At 57.9% G+C, this 18,194-nt stretch overlaps 6 protein-coding genes across 10 annotated transcripts in view; 1 reads left to right on the forward strand and 5 right to left on the reverse strand.

The window, feature by feature from the left end:
• Positions 1 to 109: 109 nt before the first annotated feature.
• ZPR1 (ZPR1 zinc finger) lies at positions 110 to 4,843 on the reverse strand. The gene is made up of 14 exons (XM_042831983.1): positions 4,628 to 4,843; positions 4,307 to 4,468; positions 3,649 to 3,739; positions 3,421 to 3,491; positions 3,143 to 3,229; positions 2,935 to 3,057; positions 2,678 to 2,731; positions 2,499 to 2,565; positions 2,240 to 2,310; positions 1,816 to 1,905; positions 1,585 to 1,695; positions 1,151 to 1,237; positions 825 to 890; positions 110 to 450 (listed from the first exon to the last, which is right to left on the reverse strand). Exons 1-14 carry the CDS (start codon positions 4,754 to 4,756, stop codon positions 316 to 318), a joined length of 1,344 nt encoding a protein of 447 aa, XP_042687917.1. The 5' UTR covers positions 4,757 to 4,843; the 3' UTR covers positions 110 to 315.
• A 133-nt stretch (positions 4,844 to 4,976) lies between these two features.
• On the reverse strand, positions 4,977 to 6,997 carry APOA5 (apolipoprotein A5). The gene is made up of 4 exons (XM_042831984.1): positions 6,793 to 6,997; positions 6,625 to 6,700; positions 6,043 to 6,154; positions 4,977 to 5,929 (listed from the first exon to the last, which is right to left on the reverse strand). Exons 2-4 carry the CDS (start codon positions 6,671 to 6,673, stop codon positions 5,035 to 5,037), a joined length of 1,056 nt encoding a protein of 351 aa, XP_042687918.1. The 5' UTR covers positions 6,674 to 6,700; positions 6,793 to 6,997; the 3' UTR covers positions 4,977 to 5,034.
• A 1,121-nt stretch (positions 6,998 to 8,118) lies between these two features.
• Positions 8,119 to 9,656, reverse strand: APOA4 (apolipoprotein A4). Its single transcript, XM_042832022.1, has 3 exons — positions 9,501 to 9,656; positions 9,270 to 9,396; positions 8,119 to 9,116 (listed from the first exon to the last, which is right to left on the reverse strand). Exons 1-3 carry the CDS (start codon positions 9,547 to 9,549, stop codon positions 8,189 to 8,191), a joined length of 1,104 nt encoding a protein of 367 aa, XP_042687956.1. The 5' UTR covers positions 9,550 to 9,656; the 3' UTR covers positions 8,119 to 8,188.
• A 431-nt stretch (positions 9,657 to 10,087) lies between these two features.
• On the forward strand, positions 10,088 to 11,062 carry APOC3 (apolipoprotein C3). Its single transcript, XM_042832023.1, has 4 exons — positions 10,088 to 10,370; positions 10,472 to 10,531; positions 10,603 to 10,729; positions 10,856 to 11,062. Exons 1-4 carry the CDS (start codon positions 10,103 to 10,105, stop codon positions 10,950 to 10,952), a joined length of 552 nt encoding a protein of 183 aa, XP_042687957.1. The 5' UTR covers positions 10,088 to 10,102; the 3' UTR covers positions 10,953 to 11,062.
• Positions 11,063 to 11,507: 445 nt separating this feature from the next.
• Positions 11,508 to 12,955, reverse strand: APOA1 (apolipoprotein A1). Its single transcript, XM_042832034.1, has 4 exons — positions 12,901 to 12,955; positions 12,733 to 12,788; positions 12,431 to 12,584; positions 11,508 to 12,246 (listed from the first exon to the last, which is right to left on the reverse strand). Exons 2-4 carry the CDS (start codon positions 12,773 to 12,775, stop codon positions 11,649 to 11,651), a joined length of 795 nt encoding a protein of 264 aa, XP_042687968.1. The 5' UTR covers positions 12,776 to 12,788; positions 12,901 to 12,955; the 3' UTR covers positions 11,508 to 11,648.
• Positions 12,956 to 15,404: 2,449 nt separating this feature from the next.
• Positions 15,405 to 18,194, reverse strand: part of SIK3 (SIK family kinase 3) — a 71,106-nt gene continuing 68,316 nt past the window's right edge. For 4 of the 5 annotated variants that reach the window (XM_042831862.1, XM_042831866.1, XM_042831864.1 and 1 more), the window contains 4 exons: positions 17,819 to 17,982; positions 16,973 to 17,105; positions 16,365 to 16,532; positions 15,405 to 16,005 (listed from right to left, as the gene is read on the reverse strand). In XM_042831862.1, coding sequence (XP_042687796.1) covers positions 16,375 to 16,532; positions 16,973 to 17,105; positions 17,819 to 17,982 — 455 coding nt within the window. In that variant the 3' untranslated portion in view covers positions 15,405 to 16,005; positions 16,365 to 16,374. Of the gene's footprint in view, positions 16,006 to 16,364; positions 16,533 to 16,972; positions 17,106 to 17,818; positions 17,983 to 18,194 lie in introns of those variants that run through there. The other variant, XR_006171023.1, reaches the window with a different exon arrangement.

The raw sequence follows: 18,194 nt of genomic DNA on the forward strand, positions 1-18,194 counted from the left end.
GATAGACGGGGCCTCGCGAAAAGAGGCGTGGGATAATGGGCGTGGCTTCGCCGAACTGGGCGGGGGCACGTCGAGGGGCGGGGCCTCCAGCTCTACCTGCACGCGCCCGCATGCTGAGATGGCTTTATTGGCGTCCAGCACAGCGCCCGCAGCCCCGCAATCCAGAAGCCGCACAAACAGCTTTTAAATAACCCCCCCAAACTGCCTCCCCACCGGGAAGTTCTTGCTCTTCAGGCCTGCGAGCCGCTGCCAGCAGCACGGGAAGGAACGAGTTCTGCTCCTCAGAGCATGGAGGGGCTGCTTTGCACCGTGCTGCTACCGGCCCGAGGCCGGCACTGTCTCATAGCCCTCAGTCTTCATGTCGTTGAGGCCCAGGTCTTCGTTCTGCTCAAACGTGCGTTCATAGTGCTCCACCTTCAGCTCCGGATCCTCCTCTGGGGCGTACACGTTCTGCAGGGAGAGAAAAGCTTCCTGCACACCGTGCCCGAGCCTCAGGCTACAAATGCTTCAGCAGCGCTGCAGAGCTGCAGGCAGGATTTAAATCCAATCCCAGCACTGAGGATAAAACCTGTTCTTCATGCCACAGACTCCATCATTCAGTCCAGACAGTACAACCAGACTCCCTGATATCACAGAGCTGACACTGCTCCCACCTCCCTTCCCACAAAGCCACAAGCAGTTTTCTTCTCCTGGGCAGAGCCTACAGGAACCCACTCAGCACTGCAGCCAGAAACAAACCCTGACAGCCAACACACATCAAGGACACAAAGAAAACACACTCAAGCTGCTCAGAATACTTCAAGTCTGACTGCATGCCACCTTACCTGAAGATAGCTGTTGCCTGCGGGGTCATCCATTATAAAGACAGCCTTTGTCTTCCCTTCTATTATCTGCAGAAAGAGAGCAGCGTGTCAATACTTCTTGTAATCCTTCAGTACTTCCAGCACCGACAGATTCATGGCATGCTTCAGAGTTCTGACATCTTCCCCAGAAACAGCAACAGCTTGACAAGATGTGACGGCACAAAGGCCAAGGGTGGAACAGCTTGAAGAGGTACGGTGACACTTGCCAAGGAGTTAACACACTTCAAAGCAGCAAAAACGGTGGCAAAACCACGTTACAGCTCATTGAGACTTCAGAGGACACTTACCTCCTGCAATCTGCCAATGAACTCCTGCAGCTTTCCTGTTTTGCTTGGAGTAGAGCTGTCCCCCAAGGTGAATGGGTTTCTCTCAACCTGGAAGAGCAGACACGGGCATTTATGCAGCACAGGAGAAAGCCAGCACCAAAATCCCTGTGCCACAGGCAGACTAAATATTAGTACAGAGGGTCTGAGCTCTGCTGGGTGTTCAGAACTGCCCCTCAGGCAGAGTGCAAGGATTCAAGCTGACAGCATGACCAAGTCTGACCCCTGCTGTCACCAAAGCAGCGGGGTACAGGAGCTGGAGACAAGAATCCACAAGTGTAACTGACACACTATGATGCAAAGGTAACACGAAGCCCACAGAGGAGTGCACTGCTCCACCTTGAGTAAAACAAGCCCCTTTGGCAAGGTTCCACCGGAAGACAACAAGAACCACTCACCAAGTCTTTGATATCTTTCAGCAGCCCTTCCAGAGTGGTGAATTTCCCTCCCAGTGCTCCCATTCCCAGCTCAAACTCCAGCTCTGGAATCTCCACGCTGCACGTTTCTGACTGCAACAGAGACCCCCACGTGAATCCTGACAGCCCCACTCCTCAGGGAACAGCCAGGCCACCGTGCACCCGCCGCAGGAGCCAAAGAGGGAGGGAGGGAAACACCTGAAGGCTCATTACCTTTAGGATGTCTCTCGTCATGTCTGAAGGATCTGTGATTCTAAAGGTAATCCTGGTGCCTCGGGGTTCAATTGCTCCTCCAGATTTCACCTAGGAACACATGGCAGTCAGCAGATGGGACTTTTGTACTTGAGTCAGGCCAGGATGCTCTTGAAGGGCCTGCCATGGCTGCTCAGCTTGCTGAGCGTTGCAAAGGCTACTCCAGGCTTGGGGACAGGCCCTCAAAAGCAGGGAACATCACAGGCCTGGAGATGGATTACCCTCATTCATTACATGGAGCTTTTCCAGACACAATATTTTCTCCCTTCACAAATTTAAAGAACACAGGACCCTGGCCAACAACTCTGAGAAACTCCCCATCAAGGCAAAGAAGAACACACTCCCCAACACCCCCCAAAAATATATATATATGTCAATAGTTTACCTCATTTGTTCTGTGCCCACAGGAGTCACAGTTTGTGGCCATGATAATCACTTCCTTGAAGTGTGGGATTTCTGGAGCAGACAGTCAAGGAAAATTCATCAGAAGAAGAATCTACGAGTGGCCTGCAGCTTCTACTAGAAATAATTTATTTGTGCCTTATGGATGCTGCAGGAGTAGGTCTAGCAGCCCATACCCTGGCCTTTGCACAGACTCCAGCAGAAAACAGCCATCTGAGCCCACGCCATCACTCAAAGGATACGCACTAGCTTCATGTTTGTGTCAGCTGGAGCGTTGCACTCAGGGCAGTTGGTGTTGAACTGCAGTACCTAAAGCACAGGAATGAAAAGGACAGTCAGGGAGCATCAGCCGGCCCTGCAAGCCTGCCCCATGTGCCAGTCACCTGCTCAGAGCCCTCACTGCATTGCAAAAATCACCCACCTCGTTCCTCAGATCCTCTGCAGAATCAGCTGGCTTCTCATCCGATTCCTCTTCCTGCAATAGAAGGTTTTTAGCTTCTACCTGTGCCTCCTCTCTAACTCAAGGTAGCAATGGGTGGATGGTCTCCCAGGTAGCAAGGGGTGGATGGGAGCACACCAAGGCCAGCTGGTCTTGCGTGGAAGGAAAGTGGACACCACACCACCAGCAGTGGAGAGGGCAAGGCTGAGCAGGAAGGGAACGCAACACCTCCACGTTACCTCAAGACCCAACATAGCAGCCTGCTGGGGAGTCCGCTTGTAATAAGTGACTACAAGAGCTTCATCTTTCTGAGGTGCATGGGGATTCTCCACAAAGCTGTTCCCTGAAGGATCATCTATGATCTATAGGAGAAGAAAGCCACAGGAAGCCTTAAGAAGCCAGCCCACTCCTCCAACAGAACAGGTCTGCACTCCTGGACATACTTACAAACGTGAAAGGGGAATGCACTTCTTTCAGCTGCTTTAACCTACTAATGAAGTCATCTATTTTACTTGCCACCTCTTTGTCTGTTGCCTGCAAGAGGACACATTGGAGACTGATATCAGGGGCAACCCAGAGCTGAAGACAACACTGCTGACAGCACAAACCAGAGCTCATGATACACTTAGCAGAGTGTAAAGCCAGTAGGTGAGGGATTACAAAGTAAACAAGCAAAAAAAAAAAACAAGCAGCTCTCAGAAAATTCATCTTTCACAGCATCTTACCCTGCGGACAGGCTGGTCCTGCTCCAGACCCATAACAGCTCTGTCAATTACGCCTTCAATGGTGGTAAGAACTTGACAGGGAAAGAAACAGAAGCTCCATTAAGTACAGCCAGCAGTTTTCCCAAACCTGACAGCTTGTCTTGACAACACACCAACAGGAGGGCTGTTCCTCAAACACTGCCTACTACACAGTAGAGGCATGTAAAGGGGCACAGGCCACATACCCACCTCCCTTCTGGGAGAAGGCAGGGATCTCAAAGTCCAGCTCTGGAATTCGAACAGTGGCACAGTCAGTCTTCACAATCTCCCTGTTCATATCCTGCACACAACAGTTCACAAGCAGCATTAGGACCAGGAGCTTCCACATCCTAAGTGCCCACACTGGGGCATACAGTTCTTGCAGAAGAAGCAGCAATAGTTTGAGGGCACCCTCTTTGCTGTGAGGCAGAAACAGAACAAATGTCCCATTTCAGTTTGAAGTTACACTTTCAGAGACCACCCAGCAGGCAGCTCAAACTCCTGCCTCATCCACCCGCTCAGGATGGGCAGATTCCTAACAACCTCTGCAGATCTGGGGAGAGAGCTGCAGGCACTGCTCACTGCAGACACCAGAGCAAGGGAGCAATGAGCAGGCAAGATAAATGGAACACGCAGGAAGATAATTCTTATGCACACAAGTGCATCAGTAATACATACGCTTTGGGATTAAGTGGCTCATTGGAGAAGAAAAAAAAAAAAATGATTTCTCAAACGACACAAGAGCTTTTATTCTCAAGAGCAACACATGAGGAATAAAGGCACACACAGGGCAGCTCTGAAGCAGCTCCCCACCTCCCTTTGGTACAGCCCAGCTGTTTGCTGAGAGAAGCTGGGACAAGCTGCTCACCTGCCGGGAGGCCACGGCCAGGGCACAACGCACGCCCTGCTCCTGGATGCGGCCCGCTGACTGGATCTCGGTGTTGGACCAGGAGCAGCTCTCACAGGTGAAGGAGCTGACGATGATCTCTTTGAAGAAGGGGATCCTGGTCAGCAGGAGCCGCGTCACCCCCTACAGCAGCGAGGAGCCCGATGGAGCCGGGCGCGGCCTGCACGGCCCTGCGGGGCTCCATCCCCACACCAGCCCCCAGGTCCAGCCTCCCACAGGCCTCTCTCCCCCAGCACACCCCTGCACCCGTCCCCACCCTTTCCACCCGCTTTCCGCCCTCACGTTGCGGTAGCAGTTCATGCACAGGGACTCGATCTCCGCCGGCTGCTGCTCCCCATCCTCAGCGCTGAGAGGCCGGAACAGGACAGCCCCTCCGGCACCGGCCGCCTCCACCGCACCCAGCGCCGACATGTTGGCCGGGCCGCTCCCAGCGCGCCTGCGCGCCGCGCGAACACGTGACGGGGGCCGGTCACGTGACGGAGAAGGCGCGTAAGTCGTAGGTGATCACGTGACTGGGATGGAACCATCACGTGATTGCAAGTATCGCGTGATTGGGTTAGGTCACGTGACTGGGTGAGGTCACGTGATGGGGAAACAGAGGGACGGTGATGGCGGCGGAGGAGGCGAGGCGTGGTGGCTCGGAGCCTTTATTGCGCCCGGCCCCGCTCCCTGCTCCCCGTGCCCGGCCATTAGGGCGCATCCCCGCCGCGCTCGCTCAGGCTGTGCGACAGATCCCTCCAGAGCGCATCCAGGCTGGCCCGCAGGTCCTCTAGCGGGGCCGGGCTGCCCGCAGCCTCCTCCGGGTAGTGGGGCCGGGAGGACAGCTTCAGCCTCATGTCCTCCGTCTCCTGGTGCACGGCGCGCGTGAAGTCCTGGATCTGGAGAAAGGTGTCCCTGCGGAACTCGTCGATGCGTTGCTGCACCTCGCTGGCCATCTCCTCGGCATAGCGCTCCCCGGGGCGGCTGGGGCGAAGGCTGAGCTTGGCCTTCAGCCGCTCCAGGTTGCGCTGGATGTTGCGGTGCAGATCCCGTGCGTTCTCCGTCAGCTTGGCGGACAGCTCACGGATGTGCTGGTTGAGCTGCTCCGGGCTGGCGGGGCTGTGCGGGACCACGTTCCTGTGCAGCTCTTCCACTGAGCGCTGGATCTCGCTCACCAGCCTGTCGGCGTACGGCTGGAAGATGTCCTTCACCTGGTCCGTGTGGAAGGCGATCTTATCGGCGTAGTGAGCCATGAAACGCTGCACTTCATCCACTCCGTCCAGTAGCTGAGCCGCCACGTTGCGGCTGGGCGTCAGGTGGCGCTGCAGCTCCCGTGCACGGAGAGACACCTGGTCCAGCAGCTCCTCGGTGAAGGGCTGCAGCTGATAGCGGAGGTCTTCCAGGTGCTTGCCGACTCTGTGGTGCACGTCGTCCACGTAAGGGGAGAGTTTCACTCTCAGACTCTCCAGCTCCTTCCTGATGAGCTTCCGCAGGCTGTCAGAGTCGTGGTACAGCCGTGGCTGGATGCCTCTGTTGAGAGGTGCCAGCTTCTCAAGGAAGTTCCCCACATTGCTGACTCTGTCCTGGAGGCTTTCCTTCAGGCTTCTGTACAAGGCAGCAGTCACAGTTAATAAAGCACCACTGACTTACAGGAAGGGCACGAGCTTTACATCCAGCTCCTCTCAGAGTGGTGTGAGCCCCAGAAGCAGGATACTCACGTGAAATCCCTGCCCAGCTTGCTGCCCTGTGCCTGCTCTAGGCTGTCCTTGTCACTGGTCAGCTGGCTGAGGTAATCCCAGAAGCCATTCTGTGCCAGCTCGGCTGGTGACACTGCAAGGAGAAGAGCAGTGGTTATTGCAGCAGCCCACAGAACTGGGGATGCAGAGCAAAGCTTGAGAAAACACAGAGCAGATGGGGTGGATGAACGTGGGTGTGGGGTACGGGTGCTCTTGGGCTTCATCGCATGTTTCACCAGTTCTGTGTTAGCTGGGAAGCCACCCCTGAAGTGGCCAAGAGACACAGCAGCTGGGGCTTTGTGTTCTGCAGGACCCCGTGCCCACAGCAGCCACCAGCTGCCTGCTGCTGACTCGCTCTGAGTCACGAGGATGGGAACAGGTTGGCACACGGCGGTCATGGCGTGGGTTCAAGGGAACTCAGAAAGCCATCACGGGGCCGGAGCAGCTGTGCCATGTGAGCGTGGCCACCTCTGCTCTGTGGTGGCTGTTGCCAGAGCTCCCCCACACCCCTTTTCCACCCCATCCCCGTGCCGCCAGGCAGCCTGGAGCCACGCAGACACCAACCTGGCAGGGTGGCCAGGAGGGTGAGAAGAAGCGCAGCCTTCAGTGACATGATCTGCTGGGCCAGCAAGCTGCAACGCTACAGGATGAAGGGAGAAGATGAGCGTTAATTCATGCCACAGTCTGTGTCCTGTGGGCCATCCGTCCCTATGTTTCGCTCCCCAATTTTACCTCACTTCTGGAGTCGGGAGTCGCGCTGCTCCTGCGTGGGGCTGCCCAGCGAGGTCAGACACGTTCTGCCAGAGGCCAGGTGTCCCCAGTATGGGGAGCGCAGCGAGGCTGCACCTCTGCCCTGCACCTGGCTGCTGTCACTTCTTGCTGCAGCCAGGCACGGGCTCACTTTATATACCCATCTGCGGGCGGCAGAAGAGCTCGGAGATAAGTGCATCCACAGGGGTAGGCTTTTTGGACCTCACTCCATGTAAATACAACGTGGAGGTCCAGCAGCGTGCCTGGGGAATGACGTGAGTGCCCGTCACCTGACTGCTGCACGTGCCCTGCACCAGCTGGACTGCAGCCATCCAGCCTGACCTTAACCCCCAGAGCTGCAGTGAGCCCTCCCCGTTCCCCCAGCATCTCCCAGTGGGCGGATTGCTGGTGTGTTGGTGTGTGTTGTTGTCCCAGCGATAATGGGCCATCGCTGTTTGTTCTGTGGGCTTCTCGGGATGGAGCTGACCTTTGCTCCCATCTGACCTTTGTATCTCGGGGCAAATTCCTTGTGTGTGGGATGAGGGGTTTGTTGTGCAGGGAATGGGAGAGCAGAGCAGGGAGTGCCTGGGCCAGAGAGCGCTCCTGGGATGTGGGCTGCTTGACTGCAAATTGTGAGCAACTACTTCCCTACAGAATGCCAAAGACTCTGTGGCTCTGTATATTTCTTTTACCATTTTTCCTCCAGTGCTCTCAGTGCAGGTCTTGGACCCTCTGCTCTGAGCAGAAGAGGGCCCAATGCACGGGCTGCTGTGGGGCTGCTCCTGCCTGGCTGCTGACCCCAGGCTTTGAAATATTTGCTCTGAAGCAACCCAGCAAACAGGGGCAGGAGTAGACCTGCTGGAACCAGGCACCTCCAGCACTGCCTCCATCCAGATGATGCTGGGGCTGGGGGCCAAAGTCCAGCCTTGTTCCCTGCTCTGTGCAAACACCACTGCATGCAGGGTTACCTCTGGGGGTACTCTGCCAATGTGCAGTGCCCCATCTGTGTCACCCATCCTCAATGGACTCTGGAGCTGGGGGCCGGCGTCCTGCTGGGGGCAAGGGGCTGAAGCAGGGCAGTGTAGAGCTGCGGAGTGCCTGCCAGGGTTGGGGTTCTGCTAAGGCCCGGCCTGGGGAGTGGGGTGCTCAGGTTTATGCTTACACCTCCAGAGCCCCAAGCAAGCCCACATACCACCCAGACTACGATGTGGTGACATCCCAGGCTTCAGTTCAGGCTCCCTGGGACCCAAATTTGGAGGTCACCTGGAAGCCAGAATGGCTGCAGAAGGACGAACACAGACCATGGGGTGCATCACAAAGTGCCAGTTTATTTCTGCCATGGCGAGAAGCTGTGAGCGCTCCGAGTGCCGTGGAGGGCTCAGCTCTCCGCCTGCTCTGTGGTGCTGAGGAAGGTGGCCACCTTCTCCCGCACCTCCTTCTCCAAAAGGTCCAGGTGATCCTCCACGCCAGCAGTGCCCGAGTCCAGCTTCTGCTTCATCTCCTCCAGCCGTTGCACCAGCTGCTGCCGGAAGCTCTCGCTGATGGGTGCCACTTGCTGCCGGAACTCCTCCACCGTCTGCGCCAGGCGTTCATCCAGCTGCTGTGCCAGCGGGGCCAGCCGCTGCCGCACGGCCTCAGCATCTCCACTCAGCGCCTGCTGCAGCTCCTGGGCCAGCGGGCTGAGCTGGGCACGCATCTCCTCTGAGCTGGCAGCCAGGCGGGAGCGCAGCTCTTCGGCCGCCCGCTCCATCTGCACGGTGAGGCTCTTCAGCTGCCGGTTGAGGCCGTCCTGCACCTCCTGTGCGTAAGGGCTGAGCCCCTTGCGCAGCCCCTCCACGCTCTGCACCACCTGCTCCTTCAGCTCGTCGGCCAGCGGCGTCAGCTGCTCCTTCAGCCCCTCCACGCTGCTGTCGATCTGCTGCTGCAGCCGCCCGGCGTAGGGGCCCAGAGAGGCCTGGATGCTGCCGGCGTTGTCCTGCAGCCGCTCCCGCAGCTCGGTGGCAAAAGGCTCCAGCGCCCGCCGCAGCTCCCCGGTGCCGCGGTCCACCTGCGAGCGCAGCTCGTCGGCGTAGGGGCTCAGCTTGGCCTGCAGCTCACGGATGTTGGTGCCGATCTGCTGGTGCACCTCGTCGGCATAGGGAGCCAGCTTGGCCTGCAGCTCGGCCAGCTCGTGCTGGATCTGCTCCTTCAGCCGCTGCGAGTCCTGCACCAGCTGTGCCTGCAGCTCCGTGGCAAAGGGCACCAGGCGCCGCTGCAGCTCCTCAGCGTAGGAGTTCATGCTCTGCAGGTTGCTCTGCAGCAGGGTGCTGTGGAAGGTGGGCAGTCAGTGCTCTGTGTCCAACATCCAGAGCCCAGCGCTGGGTGCCCTGCATCCAACTCAGCACCCATCTCCCAGCACTCAGCACCCCGCACCCACCCCCTGCCCGCAGCCCCAGTGCCTCGGTGGTCCCTCCACTCACTTGAGCTGCTTGGTGATCTCAGCTTGCTGCAGTTGGTCCACGGTCTCCTTGGCATTGCTGCCCAGCTCGGTGAAGTACTTCCAGAGCACTGTGGCCACCTGGTCAGGGCTGACGTCGGCCCGTGTCCCTGCAGGCACACAGGGGTCAGAGTTGCCTCCCTCCCACCCCGAGGCACAGCCACGCTCTCAGCCCCACCATCCCCCTGCAGGACGGGACCCCGCGCTGCCTCACCTGCCACAGCCAGGAGCACCAAGAGGAAGGCAGCTGCTTTCAGCGACATCCTGAGTGCTGCCAGCAAGGCTCCTTGTGCTGCTGCGGGTTGTGGGACCTGCTGTGCCGGCAGCACTTGCTGCTATTTATGCATCCAAGCAGCCACGCCGGCTTCCACGCAGGCCTGCACCGCAGCTTGGACTTTAGCAAGGTCACGACGTGGAAGTGCCTGACGTGTGCGAAGAGCTGAGATCATCGCAGCACCCGGCGAGGTGCCAGGGATCAGCACTGCCAGGGTGTGTGGGTACAGCCTGCAGAGGGGGGGCGCAAGGAGCTGAGAGCCTATTGGGGCAGGAAGGGGACAGAATGGGGATGGAGGCAGGAGGGGACGCCGCGCTGAGGCACAGTGTGTGGCTGCAGGGTGACGGCGAGGTGCAGGGAGCCACGGCCGTGGCCCCATCTCTGGGTGTTTGGGGTTGAGGACACAGGCTGGGCATTGCCACCCAGCCCCCTGCATTTGCAGCCCCCATCCCAAGCGGAGCCATCCCTGCAGCATCCCCTGCTTGCAGCGGGTGCCACTGGATGTCACCCTTGTGCTGCGTGTGCCCCTGCCGGCCCCACGCATGTCCCCACGGCCACCCTCACCCCACACACGTGTGCGCACGCACGGACAGCCCCCAGCCTTGGCCCCTGGGGATTTCTCAACCCCTGCTGGGGGAGAAGAGGAGCCTATCCAGAGCAAATCTGGAAGTGGGGAAAGGGCTCTGAGGCTGGGCCCCCTCCCTGTGGCCGCACCACCACTGACCTTTGCACAAGCAGCTGTTGGAGAGGATATAAAGTGGGAACTCGGGGCAGCCCCCACTGAGCAAAGCCAAAGCACAGCGTGGCCAGGTGAGTGTGGGGCCCCCAGGACCGGGACAGACACCAGGGGACCAGGGGATGGAGCCGGGTGCCACACCTGACCCCACACCGCCGCTCTGCTCTCTCCCCAGCCATGAAGGTCTCCATCCTGTTCCTGCTCATCTGCACGGCCATCCTGGCGGTGGGAGCACGTAAGGGTGATGGGGAATGAGGGGACAGTGGGGTTTGTGGTGCACCGTGCCCATGCTGTTTGTGCTTGCAGGAGCTGATGCTCCCGATAAGACAGACATGGTGGTGAAGAAGGTGCAGGAGTACGTCAAGCAAGCCACGGAGGCAGTCAAGACGGCCTTCACCACAGTGCAGGAGTCAGAGGCAGCTCAGCAAGCCAGGTGCCACCACGTGCCCCACAGCACCCCGTACCCCACTGACCCCCAGCGTGCCCCTGGTGATGGCACGGGGTGGGGGGAGCGGAGCTGAGCACTGCCAGAGCCCTCTCTGTCGTGGTCCCTTTGCAGGAGGTGGCTGTCAGACAATGCCAACCTGGTGAAGCAGCAGCTGGCACGGCTGAAGGAGCAGCTGGCCGAACTCTGGAAGCTGACGCCGACCTCGTAGCCTGGCTGTGGGCTGGTGGGGGCTGACGGGGTGCAGGTCCTGCCCCCATCCCACACACAGCACCATTTCCCTTTCGTTGTGGTTCTTGAAATAAAGTGGAGCTGGAGTGAGATGGCTGTGTCACTGCAGTGGGGGGGAGGGGGGAGGAGGAGAGGGGAAGGTGGGCTGGGGGTGCTGAGCGCAGTGCTGCACCATGGACTGCAGTGTGGAGTGGTGATGAGATGCGTAACCCCACTGTGAGCCTGGTGTTCAGCTGACACCCAGCTGGCCCTCAGCCCAGGGTGGGGTTCTTGAAGTGCTCAGCACAGGGCTGGTGGCACAGGGGGAGCTCTCAGCCCAGCGTCACTGTGGTCATGTCCTGAGCAGAGCTGGGACTGGCACTGTGGGGATCAGTGGTGGCTGGGGAACAGCTAACCTTAAACCTTAACCCTAACCCTAATCCATCCTGCAGCCCCCCAGCCCTCGCCCTATTGCCCCCTGCCCCAAGGACCCATCCCCACTCCTGGCTTAGGTCCCCTTCCCCAGCATCCACTGCAAAGACTGAGTGAGCTCCAATAACTTAAGTCACGTTTATTTGACAAAAGAATGGCAAAGCTGAGACGGTCTCCAGGTCAGGGGGGGAGAGGGGGGTAAGGGGGGGTCCCCGAGGACTCCCGGGGGCCGGCATGGCCTGGGGTCAGTCCCTGGGCCGGCAGCTCAGGCCACGGTCTTCTGGAGTTCGTCCAGGAGGGTGATCAAGCGGTTCTTGAGGTTCTCAGCATAGGGGGTGAGGCGCTCCCTGAATTCCTGCACCAGAGGCGTCATCTTCTCGCGCAGATTGCTGAGCTGCTCCACCACCTTGGCCTGGTACTCGGCAGCCTGGGGGATGCCCTTCTCGCGGATCTCCTCCAGCTTCTGGCTCAGCTTCTGCCTCAGCTCATCGCTGTACGGCGCCAGGTTCTTGCGCAGCTCCTCCACGTGTCCGCGCAGACGATCCCGCGCCTCCTCGGCCACCGGGGTCAGCTTGGCCTGCATCAGCTCCACCTTCTGCTTGGTGAGCTCCTTCAGCTCCTGAGCCACGGGGGTCAGGCGCTGGCGGTACTGCTCCAGCTCCTCCGTCCACTTGGTGGAGAACTGGTCCAGGAAGGGCCGGATCTTCTCCTTCACCTCCTCCAGGTCCTTGGTCAGCTCAGCACGCAGAGACTCGGTGTCCTTCAGCCACATCTCACGCACCTCCTTGTAGTAGGGAGCCATGTCCTCACGCAGCTTGGCAGCCGCAGCACCCAGTGTGTCCAGGTTGTCAGCCAGCTTCAGGCTGGGGAGAGCGGCACGGGGTCAGACATGGTGTGGGGATGTGGGGACATGGGGGACATGAGGTGACAGGGACATGGGAACATGGAGACACAGGGACACAAGGACATGGGAACATGGGGGCATAGGGATATAAGGATAGTGGGACACGGGGACACAGAGACACCACCACGCATCCCCCCCCTTACTCAAGCTGTTTGCCCACAGCAGAGGACTCGAACTGGGCGATGGCATCCTTGCCGCTGGCCTTCACCGTTTCCAGGTAGACGTCCACCATATCCCGAATGCGGTCCAGGGGTGTCTTGGGGTCATCGTGCTGCCAGAAGGAGCGGGCCTGTGTGCCTGCAGGGACAGACGGAGTGCTGGGGGCGGCAGAGGGGAAGATCCCACTCCAGTGCCGTGCCCAGGAGCTCCGGGTCGGAGCCCCACCGCCGGGGAGCTGCGGGCTCCGTGGGGCTCAGCCCATCCCCACTGCCCCGTTCGGACGTACCCGTCAGGAAGAGAACAGCGAGGGTCACCAGCACGCCTCTCATCTTCGGGCTGAACCTGAGGGCAGAGCGAGAAGTTGGGCTCGGGTTGGCCCTGTGTAGGACCGGAGCCCCGAGCCGGCTCAGAGCCCGGTTCCGCGGAAGGTCCCGGCGCACGGCGCGGCTCTTACCGGCGCTCTCCTGCCGCCGCTTCGCACCGCTCGTCCCGTGTGAGCCCGCAGCTTCCCCACCGCCGCTATTTATGCAGGAGGGGCAGTTCCCGCAGGAGATAAGCCGGCGCTGCAGCCCAAGAAATCGCTCCCCGGCGCGGGGCGATGTGGCGCGTAGAGTTCAAGGATCGCGCACACGGCCCGGGAGAGCGCGCCAAGGAGCGCCGGTTTGGCAGAGCCTCGAGCAAACAGGAGCTCCCCGGGGATGCGGCGTTGGCCAAGGAGATGTTTACGCTGCGGGTGACCCAGATTCCGAGCCCCTTCGAGGCCCCTCGCAGCCCCCGGGGGTCGGCACGGAGCCCGGGCACCGGGTTTATACCCGCAGGGATTTGGCTGCCCGGACCCCAAACCCTCGTTCTCCTCCCGTCGCCGCCGTGGGTCCCCACCGCATCCTTCGTCGGGACGGAGACCACCCCCCTTCTCCCCCTGCCCCCCCGCTGCTCCCACCTCTCCCGCGTCCCGCCGGGCCCCCGACGTGGAGGGCTGGAGCTGCGCCCAGCGGCTGCTGGGTGTCCGCTGCCCTCAACGGACCCCAGCGATGGGGCTCAGGCTCAGCCCCGAGCATCTGCAGCACGGGTCCACATCCCAGCCTCGACCCTACGTGAGCAACGTAACCCCAGCGCCAGGGCTGAGCCTAAAGGAGGCTGAGTGGGGGGCGCAGACACGGGCACGGCCCTTAGGTAATGCCGCAGAGCCCACAGGAACGACAGATGGGCTGGTTAGGGGATGGGTTGGTAATGGATTGGAAGGTGAGCGGATGAGCTGGTTACTGACTGCTCTGGTTAGGGGACGGGCTGGTTAACAGATGCACTGGTTAGTGGACAGGAAGGTTAGCGGACACGCTGGTCAACGTCTGGTCCGGTTGGTGATGGGAAGGTCGGTGGATGCAGCAGTTGGTGGAAGGGCCGGTTAATTGGCCGGTCAGCGGGGCACTGCTGAGTGCCGGGTCGGTCGATGCCGTGGCGCAGCCCTGAGCCCACATCCACACCTCCAACGCCCTCAGCCCACCTCCAGGAGCGGCTGTGCCCTCCCGGCTCTCCTCCCCCGGCTGCAGCTCCGGATTTTCCCCATCGGAGCTCCTCGGGAAGCCGGGTTTGGGCAGGCTGCACCCGAGGGGGGCTTCGATGGGCAGCGCCGCCCTTCCCTCTGCGGGCAGCACAACGCGCTGCGCTCCCGGCCGGCGCTGCGGCCCATCCGCCCCCAGCGTTGAGCAACAAGGCAAACAGAGAGCGAGGGAAGATCATCATCATGGTTTTATTTGTCATGATCCCGCTGTCCGAATAATTGACGAGTTGCAAGTGACCCACAAAAAAAAAAAAAAAAAAAAAAAAAAAACACCGACAAAAAAATGGACCAAAGATCGACTGAAATTGCCTTGTGGTTTTTTTTTTTTCTTTTCTCCTTTTTTTTTCTTTTTTTCTTTTTTTTTTTTTAGTCCAACATAAACGAGGAAGAAAAAAAAAAAAAATACTTCTGACATTTCCAAAAAACAGAAATAATAGCAAAGTATATTAATATACATTCAACATATACTGCGTATTGATTACTACAATACAAAGCCATGATAAAAACAAAACAAAACAAAACCAAAACGGAACCAAACCGAAAAGTGTGATACTGCGAAATGGCACCGAAATGGCACGGTTACAAGCGAGTCCCTGCTGTGCTGGGCGCTGACTGAGGGCGGCCGACTCTCCCAGGAATACAGTGTCGTGTAAACAAAAGGAAAACGAACCAAAGGCGCAGAGCAAAAGGCTTTCGGCGCCTCCTCCCCCCCCAGGAGCTGCGGCTGCCAGCTGGGGGCTCTTCCTCCTCTCCAGCTTTCCAGCCCGTGAATCCATTCAGCATCCTTTTCCCGGGGCTGGGGGCAGGCGTTGGTAGCCATAGCGAATTAACCTCTGCCATGCTGGTTTCACACTTCCTTCTGTGCAAATTCGGGAGGGCTGGGTCGATTCTTTTATTATTATATATATCTATTTTTTAAATACTCCAAAAGTGTCATTAAAGAAGGATTTCAGGTGTAGCTTCAACGTCCCAAAGGCAATGGTGACGCCACGCGCTCCCCAAGGCCTGGATGCTGGGGTGCTTTGCTTTCTCTCAGCCAAGGAAAGAACAACAAGAAGAACAAAGAAGAGATCTATGCACGTTTGAGCTGCATAAAGGAGAAAACCACTTCTGCCACAGGCACGAGAGAGAAAACCAGTCACAATTACAAAGTCATTAAAAGAAATAAAATACTTTGAACAAAAGGTGCATGTCACAATTCATATAGAACAGAATCTAGTTAAAAATTTCTCTCAAACAGAAATTCCTTTTGCCTTTTATTAATAACAATAATAATAAAACAACATTTACCAAAAAAAAAAAAAAAAAAAAAAATCCTAGATGATCAGGAGGAAAAGCTCAGAAAACAAAGGAAAAAAAAAAAGATCTGTCTTCCCTACATTAAACCAGGAGGAAGAAATTAAAAGGGAAAAAATAATTGCATGGGGATCAGAAATGCAAAAAATTACAAAGGGGGTGGGGGAGGGCAGGGGAAGAAGTGATCCTTTCAGCACGGTGATGAAGGAAGGAGCAGAAGCAGAGATGAGGCAGGACAGCACAGCTCCCACCTGCGGGGTGGGGGACGGGCAGAGCGCCCTGCTGCCCTGCTCAGGGCCAAGGAGCAGCACAGCAGGGCAGGGTTGCACTGCAGGGCAGGGATGCACTGTGGCTCCTGCCTGCCCTGTGGGCTCCATGGGCTCTGCTCCCACCGCCAGCCCCAGATGCTCACAAACCAGCCCTCCAAACCAGACTCGGTGCTCGGGCTCCGCTGACGCGTAGGGTTGGGTTCTCCGGTGATTTCAGTGATAGCTGGAGTTACAGGCAAATATGGCCAACAAAAAAAATTGGAAAAAAAAAAAAAAATTAAAGAAACTGAAGGAACAACACACTGGATGAAGTGATTATGAGGAAAGGGGGCCATGGTATTCCAGTTAGTCAGAAATACTACGGCAATTTGGCGCAATGCTGCTAGATACTGTTGGTTTAAAATGGACCTTTTCATTTCAAAGCTGTACATAAAACCTGCAACAGAGAGAAGAAGCGGAGGTGTGTTAGGGGATACCAGAGCATGGCAGTTCTGCTCCCACAGCCCCTCACCGCATTCCCACTCCAAACCCACGGGGTAAAGCCCAGAGCAGAGCCCCCACCAACAAAACGTGGCTCTGGAAGGACAGCAAAGGCACGAAGGAGGGCCCTGAGCAAACAGGGGGGGGGCAGCCAACAGCGAGGAGCTCGGAGCTGGCAGCCTCTTCTCCAGCCCTGCACCAATGCTGGAGCAAAGGGATGGGGAAGGAGATGCACAGAGTCACGCTGCTTCAGGGCTGCCATCCAGGAGAGCCCAAACGTGCAGCTGGAGAGAAAAGGAGGACACAGATACTCACTCCCTCCTGCTTACACCCCTGCCTGCTCCATCCCAAAGGGCACCTCTGGGTGCTTGTAGCTCAGTAGGACATCTGTGATACATGTCGATGGGTAACAAGAGGTGTTTAGATGCTGGTTGCCATCACCTAGGTTGGGATGCTCTTGAGCTTCCAAACTTTCCCCACATTCTGTAACATCAAAGAACAACATCAGGGTTTGCATTAGGAGCACTAAAGAGCTGCAGCTTCTGCATGTGGGTCAGGCCAGCAAGAAGCCCAGCTCATTACTGCCACAAGCTCAGGCTCGGGCCAGCAGCAGCACAGAGCTCTACAGGCTGCCACAGGTTTGGACCCAAAGTATGTCATAGCTAGAGATGGTTACAGCATCCAAGCCTCAAGTGTAGTGAGAAATCCAAGAGACTCTCTTTAACTCAGCTCACGCAAACTGCACGGAGAGGGCTTCGATCCCACAGTGGCAGCCAACCCTTCCACCCCTGTGGCTCTGCAGAGCTCACTGGCAGCAGAGGTGGCTTTGCAGTGCAGGCTGTCAGAACAACGCAGGTCCTTACAGCTCCCGACCCGCAGCCCAGCAGTGCCCACGCCACGTCTGCAGCCTGCCAGCTCCTTACCCTCACTCTCCCTGTCACGCAGCTGCTGGCTGGCCATGAGCGACGACTGGCTGAGGACGGCATCAGACATCCGAGCAGAGCTGAGCGCTTTTCCTGCCATTAAACTCATCCCAGGCAGGTTATCTAACTGCACCTGCGGAGACACCGGGACACAAATCAAAGTGGGACCAGAGCCAGGCACCTACGGCTTCCCCGGCTGCCTCTGACAGCTGCCCAGGGAGTTTCTGCCAGCCTTCAGCAAGGGCTTCAGAGTACAAGAGTACAGAGTGCACATCAGGGACAGTGCAGGTGCAGGCAATGTCACCTCAACGTGGAATGGAGGGACAACTCGACTCCCTTGCAGACTTACATGCAACTAATTAGAGACAAGCCCTCCTCTACAGCAGTAGGAAGCTGTAGCAAGAAACATGCCACAATCTGGGTCTGATTGTTCTCAGAGATTCAAAATGCAGAAAACAGAGCAGCTGCTCTTTGCTCTTGGTGTGGCCAGGTCACTGAGCACTGCAGAGCTGAAAGCTGGGCTCTGTGCATCTGTAAAACTTCTGCAGCCACAGCCAAGCCTGGGGCAGTGCAAATGGTTTCATCAGAAACACTCTGGGGGCAAAAGGAAAGATGCAGCCAGCTCTGGGACAAATCAGGCAACACGTGAGCAAAGGAGAACTTCCACATTGGTCTCTGCTAAAATGTTTTCAGCATTAAGCAAACTGGGCATGCTGACCGCTGCGTCCCAACAGCACTTCATCCCCAGCAGCCCTGCAGAGCAGGGTGCTGCCTTTCTTTTGCGTCACCTCCTTCATAAGCCATACACATCCGGGAGCTGCTGGGCACAGGAATCTCCCCACTTACGTAGGCATCATCACTGTTCTGGATGGTGTGATGTCTCTGCAGGGTGCGGGGCCGCGGGTGCTCACTGGAGGCCGGCCGTGCTGGGTATCCCAGCCCGTTGTGGTCAGGCACCTGCATGGCTTGGCCCGGGGAGCTCCTGTCCATACAGTTCCCTACGACGGACTCTTGAAATCAGATGAAACAGAGAAGGGTCAGATTAGCACAAGGAACCGTGGTAGCTCTTGGCAACACGTGCCACCACAGCACAAACCAATGTCGCTTGCATTGCGCTGCCCGCCAGGTGGGAAGGGAATTGCTGGCTCCTCTGGCTCAAGCACTGCAGCACCAGGACTCCCTGGGATGGCCCACAGACCTCTCTGCTCCTGTAGCAGCCTCC

The sequence above is a fragment of the Centrocercus urophasianus genome, unplaced genomic scaffold, assembly GCF_019232065.1.
Source record: "Centrocercus urophasianus isolate 14NV4802_14NV808 unplaced genomic scaffold, USGS_Curo_1.0 seq_37, whole genome shotgun sequence".
NCBI classification, from domain to species: domain Eukaryota; kingdom Metazoa; phylum Chordata; class Aves; order Galliformes; family Phasianidae; genus Centrocercus; species Centrocercus urophasianus.